General features: G+C 40.3%; 1 protein-coding gene across 1 annotated transcript in view; it reads left to right on the top strand.

The window, feature by feature from the left end:
* The window catches only part of edar (ectodysplasin A receptor), a 36,285-nt gene that overhangs the window by 1,296 nt on the left and 22,680 nt on the right, over positions 1-12,309 (top strand). Inside the window, exon 2 of the mRNA XM_070838350.1 lies at positions 10,098-10,163. Coding sequence (XP_070694451.1) covers positions 10,113-10,163 — 51 coding nt within the window. The 5' untranslated portion in view covers positions 10,098-10,112. The remainder of the gene's footprint in view (positions 1-10,097; positions 10,164-12,309) is intronic.

Here is a 12,309-nt window from a genome sequence, read left to right as displayed (position 1 = left end):
ACAAAGCCAGCGCCTGTAGTCATGATCATCCTATACTAGAGTGAAATGAATGGATAATTTGTTTACTCACTCGCCGCTCTGTCGCTAAATGCTACTCGGTACAAGAATTCACACAATAACCCTATTGATTTTAGAGTGATATCATAGGAAGGAAAGGGACTCTTGTGTTTTTCTTGTGAAATTTATTGCTGAGATTTATGTCACAGCTGATTCCAATCCACACAGCATATCCATTTCCCCCCGTCGAGAAATTTATAGAGCTCAGGAGGCCTGTTGGGGCTGAATGTTTCATAATGCTTCACACATCTAAGAAATCCTACTAAACGCATAAGAGAGAGTTTACTTATGGAAGTGAAGTTATTTCAGCTCATCGGGTTGCTGCATTTAATTTATGGCACAACTGTTTGTTGGAGGCATTTATCCAAAGATCTTACTGGAACCAGCACCACGTGCAAGAACTACAGTAATCCCATTAATCCCAGTAATTGTTAATGAACGGCATTGTAATCATTATCTATGAGAATGGAAGACCTTTAGATTTATTTATAGGGGTAATCTAGCGTAGAAAATAAATCTAAACAAACTAAAATTTCACTATCAATTTCATCCCTGCAGGCATATTGACATTTGTTTTAAGACTTTTATTACATCTGGGAAAAGCAATAAAAAAGATGTGACTCAAATACTTCTGCCTCAGTTTTGGAGCACTCAAGTCAAACTGAGCATAAAGGTTGTAATAGTAAATCAAAAGGAACCGTTCATAAAATGTGCGTTATTATTTTCAATAGAAAAACATAAAAAGTTCCTGCTTTAAAGTAAATTCCAAAATGACAGCATAATAAAATAAAATATAGTTTTGTATTGATGCAGAAAATAGACAAAGTATTAATAATGCATTCAAACTTGAGTATATTTCATGTTGAGATCACTAAACGCAGTGGAAATTGGCGTTAATGTGTGATAGATAAAGACTGATAGAGTAAATGTATGAGGCATTTTACCTCTATCAGTGGGATTTTACCCTGACAGAACAAAAAAATAATTTCCTTATGAGATACAGGCTGTAAATTGAATCTCTCGTCACTGCTTTACTGCTGCACGACTCACAGTCTGCGGATAAGACGGTGGAACTTCAGGACTCCCCAAGGGGCTTCCAGGAGGTCTCTGACAAAATGAGAGGTAGCTGCGTTTCATTATATTTTAATTTACATGCAACAATCCCAGCAAAGCAGCATAAAAGGGAAAAAAAAAAACAACCTTTCTAATCATCGGTTTCACTGTCACCACTATTATTTCCCCATGCACAGTGCAGACAGTTCAACAAACCAATACTAAATCAACATATGTCCACGTAGGCCCCAGGGAGCGAGCGTAATCAAATTGAGGTTTGTGGTCTAATTTGAGTCCTCCGGATGGGGAACCTACGTCAGTTAGTCATCACTTTCTTCCAGTCTGGCACTTAATTCCTGGAAAAACAGAAAATCATGGTTGATATAATACACAAATATATTTGAGGTTCATCTTAAGATAAAACAGATTATTGTGTGCTGGCAGGTGCTTAAAGGAACAGCTCTTGCACGGCATGGCAGGTTTAATCCCAAGGTGTGCTGTTTCTCGCTTGGTTGGTGAGACAATTGGCAGGTGGGAAGCCGGTGAGGGATTATTTTGTTAGCTGGGGCACCTGGATGCAGACGGGTGTAGGATCTGTGGCGTGTTACCATAAGTAGGCATGAACGCCTCTGTTGGATTGCAACTTTCAGCCTTCTAAGTCGGAAGATAAATTCTTTACTGTTTACTTCTTCAATGGATTGACGAGGATTTGCGCTTTGAAGATTCCTCCGACCTCACAACCACATCTATCCATCACGACTAGCTGCTGCTCGGACTAGAACTGTCCACATGCAGACAAGATGCACTCAGATTTACTATAGGAAATCTCCACAGGGTGAAAACACACACCTACAGTATATTATTGCAATGCTGACATCTGGAAACAAACAGAAATGAACAATGCTGATAAAATGATGAAATTTATACAAGTCGGGTCATTTATAGTAGAGCTGTGGCAGTATTCTTGTGTGGTAATCACAATAAATAAAATAGTCCACTGCTGATTTGCATCAGTTACTGTACTGTTTTGTCTAGAAACAAGGAAATCATCGAACAGAGGTAACCCCATAAGATATTATGACATAAACATTTTAGTTGAGAGAATGGCATTGTTCTGCAATCCTTTTATTGAAGGTTAGTTAGAGGGAAACAGTGATATACACAGATGAATTCCTGGTTGCAGATTAGGCTTCCCACCTACAGCCACAGCAAAATAAACAGAGACAGAGACAGGGAGATGTTCTGCCCCAGCAGAGCTAAAGAGGGGAACAAGGGATCAGGGAGAGGAGACGATGAAAGACAGATCACCGGCAGGCAGAGAATCAAAGAGTCTACTGACTGACTGGAGCTGGGATAGGTGTGTGTTACCACCAGTGTGTGTGTGTGTGTGTGTGCGCGAGAGAGAGACTTCTTTTCATGTACCCTAAGAGTTTGTTTTTCCTGCGCGCTGAGTGGGAAGCTGACAGTAAGTCTGTAATTAAAGCAATCAAAAGATGAAGAGAGATGAAGGAACATCACACACGTGCACACAGATGTGCACGCACAGAAACACACACATTTCATTTAGCGCTCAGGCCGTGGATGCATCGATACTGTTGGAGGTGTGTTTCTCTGCTGCGTTTCAAATCTGCACATTATTTAGGGAGTTAAGTACGTGACATCTTAAGTGAATCGGAGTCTTTCTACCGCAGATACTCTTTGTGCGTCCCGGCCACAGTAGTATTCTAGTCTGATTTGTCGGTAGAAATTCAAGTTCCTGCAAAGCGTGTTTTGACACTCCTGTGAAAATACATTTCCACACTGATAAAGCGTGACGCTGCAGCCGGATGGAATTGGAGTAAATGGGTATTTAGTTAGCAGGCGAGGGCCAGCTGTTGTCTGAGGTTGGCGTCTGTCTCCAAAGTTGGAAATCACTTTAATCATTGGTTTATTTTCACATCGAACTTAGACGGTAATCAGGGTGCAAATTAGACTCGTCTATCTCTGGCTCATTTAGTTCCTGATAGCTGAGCCTTGATGGCTACTTTGTTCAGTGAGTTTGACTTCCTTTAGCACTGATAAAGACTTATAAACAAAAAAAAAAAGAGCGAGGAGAGTGGGAACGAACGTGACAGTAGTGCAACGTGTGTGGAAATGAGATAATAATGATTAATGTACATTGCAACTATAGTACTGGCCCATTGGTTTTTTTAGATGACTTTCCAATCAGTGAGCTCTGTTTAGAGATGTTTTGAGACACACTCGTGGTCTGATTCAGCCGAAAGGTGAAAGCGGTTGGTCTAATTTGACTGACAGTCCTGCCGCCACCCCCCTATTTACTCTCCAGCTGCCTCCAAATCACCGAAAGGAGACAAAATGCCAGCAGCGCATTCCACCTCCATAATTCTCTTCTAGAAAGAAAAAAGTCAGATGGGGCATTTATAATTACTTAAAAGAGGATTGACAGTTGACAGTGGATCGGCCAAATTCTTTAAGACTCACTTGGAATTATTACTGAAAGTCAGAACATACTGTAACGCTTGAACTGAGGTGTTTTTTTGATAAATGAGTAATGGCATGGTGTTATACTCACTGAAACGGTGTGATTTTTCTGTTTGTGATCGTTACAGCCAATTGTAAGAAGAGCTTTTCTGATTATTATGTCCTCATAATTCATAATTAACAATTAGAGTATTCACTTTGTGACCTGTTTAAGGCCTTTCTCAGAGACCTACTTGAGTAGAAGATCTGACCTGAAACATAAAGTTGATAGACTCAGAGACACAAACATCCATAAAGTTAGAATATATGTTAAAATCTTCAGAGTGAGTTTTTTTCACCAGAGCTGTTGGAGGTTTAAATGACAAACCAGAGAAACTGGATTTTGGGGGAAATCCACAATCTTAGTGGTTTTCTGCTTCATGTTTTACATACAAACATACACTAGGCTGATGTTTTATTACCCGTGAGAAGTCAGATCAGTTATCTTTAATTTCATAGTATCCTGCATTTATTTAATTTTTGCTAGTTATCTCCTGTATGTCTCTTGTATCTACAAACCCAGCTAGATGCAGCATTTAAGCAACATGTGTTTGAGATCTTGCTTGGATTTGGCAGGTTGAGCCCTGGTCTATAAAAGGACAACATAATTGGCTTCTTTAGCGAAAGAGCTCCTCATCACAGCACTGATTAACTTTGGAACTTGTTTATGGCCTGAAAGCAGAGGGATTATGTGTACAAGTGTGCGAGAGTGTGTTTACAGTTAGCTGATGTATGGGGCCAAAATGATATTTCACTGTGGGACATCAGTCTGACTGTGTCAACGTCCAAAGATGTCAAATACTGACAAAAGCCACCGGCAATATCAGTATTAGCAGTCCAGTCCCAACAGGCACCGTTTTATTTGGCCAAACACTGATAGCATATGTTGTTTATGGATCATTACATTTACAGTATATCAGATAAAAGACAGAAGAGGAAGTTGCTTGAAAGGGAAAAAAATAAGTACGAGAAGAAAGAGAAAGATTTCAATGGAAAACAGATTTTCCTTTTAGAAATACCAGAACCAGGATGACGGAGACCCATGGATCCGCATGCTACTGATTTAATTGTCATCAGAAATTAAGTGCTATGGAAGAGGCCACAAACCATCTTCAAACCTCATTCTTCATCGTCTTCATTGGTTTGCTTGTTGGCTCAGCTCCCTAGCCACTGATTGGCCTATTACTTAATCGGGCAGGAAGTCATTATCAAGCGGCAGAATGAATATCCTCTACAGGGTTAAACACAGATGGTGAAAAGCCATTTCCCACACGGTCCGTTGGTAATGGTACAGAATGAAACAGGCAGAAAGGCTGAGAGAAAGCGACTTCTTCGGCATGTTTTCCAAATAAATTAATGGAATTAAGTCAGATAAAAAGAGACAAAAAACAAGAAAGAGCAATGTAAAATCTGTGGTGTTGTATGATCCAGTTAAACTGCACAACAACATCAAAAGTGCTAAAGTTGGCACTGGCTGAGTCCCTTTACTGTCCAAAACTGGTTTGGTGTAGCCGCAGTTTGTGCCTCTCATCTGTTATCACCACATTTGATTTATTTGATTTTCTGAAATCCAAACAAATGTAGTAGCTGTAAAGTATAGTGTACATGTACATGAGGTAGGTTCATTTCTGTTTTGGGATTTTACACCTAAATAAGAGGGTAAATGTGGTTCATTCACATGGTACATTCACGTAACTGCATAGGTTCATGTCCTCAGTGGTCTCTTTGGTTCCACGCGGGGGGGGGGTTCTTGGGGATATTCTGATCGGCCACTCTGGGTAGAAAAACCTGCACCGGCCTAAATGTGCAGTCAAAATCTGCTGTTTATTAAAGACCAAAGGATATTGGTCAGTATGATTGTGGTGCTGGAGATGTGGACTATTGTCAAATGCTGACCAAGGATAAACAGATCATTTCCTATAAGATATAACTTATCACCAAAAATGTTCTCTGTAAAGCAAGACTATCATTTACTTACTTAGTGGGCATGGCCAGTCCACTTTTAACTGTTTAATGCTCTGATTATAGAAATTAACTCACAAAGTGCTTACAGAGGAACACAGAGTGCTACAGCAACACACACACAACACAAGGATGAGGATGAGGAGACTGACTGGCAGTTATGGGAGGAAGCCCACTCTGACTGCCAAAGAAATGAGGAAGAGTGTATAGAAGTAACAGGCAGGAGGCAGTTCCTGTCTACTTAATGTATGTGTGTTTCTATGAGATGATCTATGGGAATTTCCACATGGCAACCCCTCCTTTCACCCACAGGGTCTAAATAGCCCCATAATGATTTTTAGCCAAGTCTATCACATTCGGCTGTCATATTTAGCTGCAGTCCATCAATTCAGATTTAATACTGCTTTGAAGTTCTGCACTGGATTTTTAAAGATATTAAGGCATTATCCCTGTCAGTGTTGGCCAGGAAGCTTTGATGAAAGATGTCTGCTTTTAGGTCTCATTGAATTGCATCGTATGAATTTTTGAGGTCATCGGGTTTGTTATTGTGCATTTTTTAATGAAGCAGAGTAAATTGTCTCCCCATAGTTATGTGGGATTTCATATTGGATTTCCTTCGCTGACAAAAAGAGCAATCAAATGAAACCAAATGAAAAACAGAGATGGAGAAGTTAATGAAGGGAGTGGGGGACAGAGGTTGCAAAAAATGTAGGAAGTTATTCAGTCGAGCAAACATTTCAAAATAATAAGGCTTTAAAAAATTTTTTCCAGAAAAAAGACAGCTGAACTGAATTCACACGCTGTTACTACGAGCTGCCCAGTTCAGTCGCTGTTTTTACCGGTGTCACAAAAAAACTGCACAGACTCTACCTGGTAATGACACAGCTAAAGACAGAAGGGTTATTTATTAGAGATTATGTGGTCGTTAAAAGATTAATACCCTCAGGGGGGCAAAAGACTCGGGCTGACTTTCATCTCAGACCTGCCCCGACAGAGAGAGCGAGGGTTAGAGAGACAGAGAGAGGGTAGAAAGAGGTAGAACAGAGTGTCGGAAGACTGAGAGTCTTCAAACACAGCAGTGTGTGTGTGTGTGTGTGTGTGTGTGCGCGCGCACACATCATTTTAACCCCATAATGAGTAGCCTTGAGGGACTCCACAGCCATTTGTCAGCTTTTCATTTCCTGATTTTTAAAAAAAAAAGTGCTATCAATGCTTTTATCTCTTCAGCTGCAACACACACAACCCCATACACACATGCACGCACAGCACAGACACACACACACACACACACACAGATTGTGGTCTTACCACAAGGACTTTTGCAATTAAGCCGATTTCGCCCTCAGAAGCAAACTCTGTGTGTATTTATAGGCCATATATCTTAATGTGTGTTTGGTGTTTTGTGTGTGTGCGTGTGTGTGTGTGTGTGTGTGTGTGTGTGTGTGTGTGTGTGTGTGTGTGTGTGTGTGTGTGCAAGCTGTAATTAAGCAAGATCAAACCCTCAGGGTTGAGGAATTAGACATCATTGAAGATCAGAAGGTTTTTCACTCAAGTCTGCGACATGGAAGAGTGAAATCAGAGGTTTGGAGCCAGACAGACAGATTTTGACCTCAGATAGCAGATAAATGGCGGCTTCTTCCTCTCTCACTCTCTCAAACACACACACACACACACACACACACACAAACACACTTTGATGCTTCCGACAGCTTGAGGTGGATTTAAAGTTCAGCTGTTAATGTGTTGAATTGATCTAACCTAAGGACATATCACTCAAAACAATAACATGCTTTTATGCCAGAACCACAGTGTCTACAGTGCATTAGTTTTCTGGTCTGCCAGCCCTTTGGTGAAGGTTTGGCTGGGTTTAGGCAGCTAAAACTACCTGGTTAGGGTTAGGGCGTGCTTTCCTTCACACAGAGATCAAATACTGGAACACCCACCTGCCACTCAGACCTTCACAGCCATACTTTTCACTAAGATCATCACACCACCCACACTAAAACATCATAAATCATATGAATAATCTGCTACACTAACTGTAGCGTCACACCTCCAATACATCTTGGTCCCATATGAGTTAAAAGTAATCCCAGTAAAACATTGTCTGTTCGTCTCTTTGTGTCAGTTTGAGGTCGCATTTTCACATAGATGACTGGTAGGTGCCGTGAAATATCCTTTAACAGACAATTGTTTGTGGATGTGGTGCGGGTTATTCTCAGATGTGTTCAGGATGTCACAGGTTCCTCTATATAAGTATCTATGTGCACAGCTTTCTTTCTTTCTTTCTCCATGAGAAATTTACTTAGTAATAGTAATTAAAGATGTATTTGTGTATAATTACTTTATTTCTATGTGTGTGTGTGTGTGTGTGTGTCTGTGTTTGGCTTCCTCACTCATCCAGTATACATAAGTATGACTTAGAATCTTATTTAGTTGTGAAAATAAATTTGACTTTGGTAGAGGGGAAAAGGTCGATTTGAAAAATTAGTTTGTAATAAAGATTTCCCAATAACATTTTTAAAAATTATTTTCTGTTTTCAGTGAGGCTGATAGTATTGATGTCTAATTTCCCTGTCTCATCATCATCATCATCATCATAAAACTGGCTGTAACAGTGTAACAGTCTTGATCTTAAAGGCCAGAAAATTGATTTAAACACTCTGTGAGTTGATCAAAGGATCGTTCATTTGATTCTCTTGGCCTTATTGACACTGATGTGGTGGAGTTTGTTAGCTCAAAATATTAAATGCAACCTTGTAATTACTTGTAGATTAGAAGCGAATTCTAATTGAGAGAGTAATTTAACACCCAGCTCCTCAGTGTTTGTGGAAGCGTTCGTGCTTCAGGAAGCTGACAGAAGCAGCATTCATTCAGCATGCTCTTATCTGTACAAGCAGCCACGCTGTCAGAGACCACACACACGCACACACACACACACACACACACACACACACACAGGGAAAATGTATAACGATAGGATGTGTAGTTAAAATGACATGATTCATAATGCGGCCCTTTGAATGAATTTGGTGCCGTTCAATCGAGCATGCAAGTTGCGTTAGTTTTAGTTTGTGTAATTGATGTGCTTGAGTCATGTAAACAGTCTGGAAAAAACGCAAAGTTGTTTCCTGCACATCTTCCAGCAATGTCTACATTTTCTCAAGCTTAAAGACTGCACACTTCAAAGAACACGGATCGATTCGCTATTTCTTACTATTAAATGCTACAAATCACCCGGTTTGCTCCACTGTTTTCCTTTGATGAGCGATTCTTGGCTCAAGGTTTCTATTAAAATGCGACACAAGAGATGATTCTGTACAGGACACCTTAGCCAACACATATCCTTTCAATTACAATGACGGCATTATTTACACACACACACACACACACACACCCTCCAAGCGCTCCATACTTAGCACGGACCAACAAACACACAGTAAATGTAGGATTGATCTTGCAGACACACGTACAAATAAATAAACAAGCAGTTACACATTACCACACCGACACATGGACTCGCAGGAACACACACATTTGTGCCTCACCGAGAGAAATACACACAGCTTTTATGAAGTTGCTATCAACAGCAGTAAAAGCACATTAAAACACCAGCCATCGTTTCACAATAAACCGAGCAAACCACAGTTCGTTCCTCCCTTTTCGTGCTTTCGGGGCTTTTGCGCCTTTTCAACTTGTTTTTATTGCAGTTGTTAAGACAATTTTCAGGCGAATATTTTTCAGGATGGTTGCTAAAACAAACACACAATCTCCTAATGACTGTTTACCCAGCGTCCATTTTAGTAACACAGCCACTGTGTGTGTGTGTGGTAGCATCTCAGCTAAACTTTAAAGCTTTTACTTCATTTTGATGGATTTGTGAACCAAAATGTTTCTATATTGATCATTTGATTTTATAGTTGTAATGAAATAGTAGTAGGGGAGACCAAGGTTGGTTGTCACACTTTTCTCTCTCGCATGAATCAACACATCTCATGATAGTCAGTCCTACATTAGAGGGAAGCTTAAGGCCTTGGGTTGAAACGGGTCATCATCTTCTCTCTTATACCTTATTTTAACAGGAAGGAAGTCAAATAAGTCAGCAAAGTTTGGGGTCTTTAAAAAAAACTTTAGCCCAGTGCGAGAGACATAAAGAACACAGAGGTATACAATTCACTGTTATTAAGTGATATCACCATCCTTTATTGAAGCAGAGGTTAGCCAACGGTGATGTGTGCTTGCAGTTATGAGCCAGAGGAATGCCATGGGCTGTTCTGATGCTATTACATGTTTATGGGCGATGACGTGATGGTAACGGGACAGTGAACTCATCTGGGCCACACACACACACAACGTGCCCACTGACAGCACTCATGTTGGCAGGAACGCTCAGATTCATGACTTTGCTGTTTTGTAAGTGGAGTTTGGTGCTGAGACTTGATTGCAGGAATTGTCTGCATTGCAATTATTGACCATTTCTCTTTGTCTTTCTCTCCGCTCTCTAGGATAAAGACGCAAAAATGTCAGAGAGGAGAGGTCAGAAGAAATCCATCTTTCTGTCGTCATTATTGGTATGTTTTAATTCCTCCTATTTGTTTCCTGTAATTTCCTGTTTTATGTCCTCTGTCCTCCCACTCTGATTCTCTTAATGAATCCAATGTTTCTGTACGTCATTCAGTTCTCACCTGAAACTAATTTATGTTTCCCTTGAATTTATTTCCATTAATTCTTCCCTTGGTATTTTCATCTTCCATTCCTTACTTTCACTTCACTCTTCCATCTCTTTGTCTTTCTCAGCTTCACCTCCTCCCTTTTCCTTGTCCTTACCCACTTTAATATGTTGTCAAGCAGTAGCTTAACGTTACAATCATCACATCATTTCTGGTGTCCTAAGCAGCTCTCATTGGTCCACCTGTATGGATCACAGCCACAGTGCCAAGTCGACTCCACACTTGGCACTGCGTCATCCAGGCTTTAGCTGTGCCAGCAGCGTGCATAACTTTGCAGCACTTGTACCAATTAGTCAACCTTTGAGTTTTCCACAGAGCTCATATCTTTATAATCTGACTGAGAATCAAGAGATTCTCTGCTTGTTTTGATGTTGAAACCCACTGGCAGTGTTCCCAACAGGTTCCTCCACCCCCCCCCCTCTCTTTCCTCTCTGCTTTCTTCTGATCAGTCACTATTTACACATGCAGGCTGACTCAGGAGCACAGGAGAGATATTTGGATTAAGTCACTGATGTCAATTTCCTCCACCGACATGTGTTGGCATTTGAAACGCATTGCTGCTAACTCTGAAACCACCTACTGTAGATAGATTTCTGTAGAAAGTGAAACATGACAAATGATATATTACATACAGAGACTGGTAGTCTAATTTTTTGATCCATTTGATAGTACATCTTCCTAATAATACTTAACATACTGACATTAACATCAGTAACGTCTTCAGTGCAGGAGTTTAACATGTATTGGATTATTTTCACAGTGTGGCATTGGTCCTTTTATGTTAGTACCAGATGTGAATACTTCCTCCACCACTGGCTTCAGTAAACATGTTATTTACAATTAATCCATGTTGCAGCCAAACAGTACTATAAACTGAACTGTAAGGGATAACAATAAGGATCCACTGGATGCGTTGTGAATCTGCAGAGGTTTACACTCCTATGTTCTAAGCCTGACTAAATATCCTCCCAAAGCATTATGGGATAGCTAGCTGTGGAGAATTGGTCCGTGAAGACTATTGGTGTGAAAAGAAGTTTGTTTTTTCTAGCTGTGGAAAAATGTGGAGAAGATGATCATCACTGCAGTTTGTTTAAAGTCAAACGACCGCTCACTGTATAGTTGCACGGATCGTCAGAGAGAGTCTTTGCACACAACGCCTGCCAATCATTGCTCGCTAAATACCAACTGCGACCCATAATGTGTGTGACACACTGACAGAGAAGAGCGGAGGAGGATGTGGCATACATTTGCTGTGCTTCTAGTTGTCAGTGAGTCCAAAATAGGAATATAAATTAAAAGAAATACTGCTGAGAGGAAACACCTGTCCAGAATTCTCCACAGTGTTTTTTGATTTTTTTTTCTATTAATTCAAGTTCATTCATACAAGTTCCCCTTTGGACTCACAATGGAGAGTGTTTGAAATCACTGTTCGTCAAACTGTAATTGCAACAGAGTAACTGCACATCAGGTGTGTGACTAAGGTCATTTCATTGTGAATCTGGTCTAAATTACAAACAGATTACTTGGCCTGAGGAGTTCATACACATTTGTATACATTTGTATATTTACTCAAACAGCGTCTTGTGCCTGCTGTCATGAGATGGTTATGAGGAAGAGGAGAAAGAGACGGAGATGTTATGAAAACAATAAAGAAAAGATGGAGTGAGTTAGTCATGCGCTTTTTTCTCTGCCTCCATCATTCTCTGGACTGCAGATGATTTTTAAAAGTCAGTTAGTTTGTTTGGAAAAGAACAAAGTGTGCTGGTAAAGCTATAAATACCAGCTGCTACTTATTACAGTGAGCCACAATTACACAATGCCACACACACACACACTCACACAATATAGAAACACAAGCAAATACTCCTATTGTGCAAACTCTCTCATACACACACACACACACACACACACACACACACACATATGTGCACACGTCTAACAATGATCTATGACTGGCATGGATGAAGAAGTCAGGATATGATGTTTG

Source organism: Pempheris klunzingeri, chromosome 10 (genome assembly GCF_042242105.1).
Source record: "Pempheris klunzingeri isolate RE-2024b chromosome 10, fPemKlu1.hap1, whole genome shotgun sequence".
NCBI lineage: Eukaryota > Metazoa > Chordata > Actinopteri > Acropomatiformes > Pempheridae > Pempheris > Pempheris klunzingeri.
The sequence above is the reverse complement of the archived record's forward strand: the minus strand, read 5'-3'. Positions and strand labels throughout refer to the sequence as shown.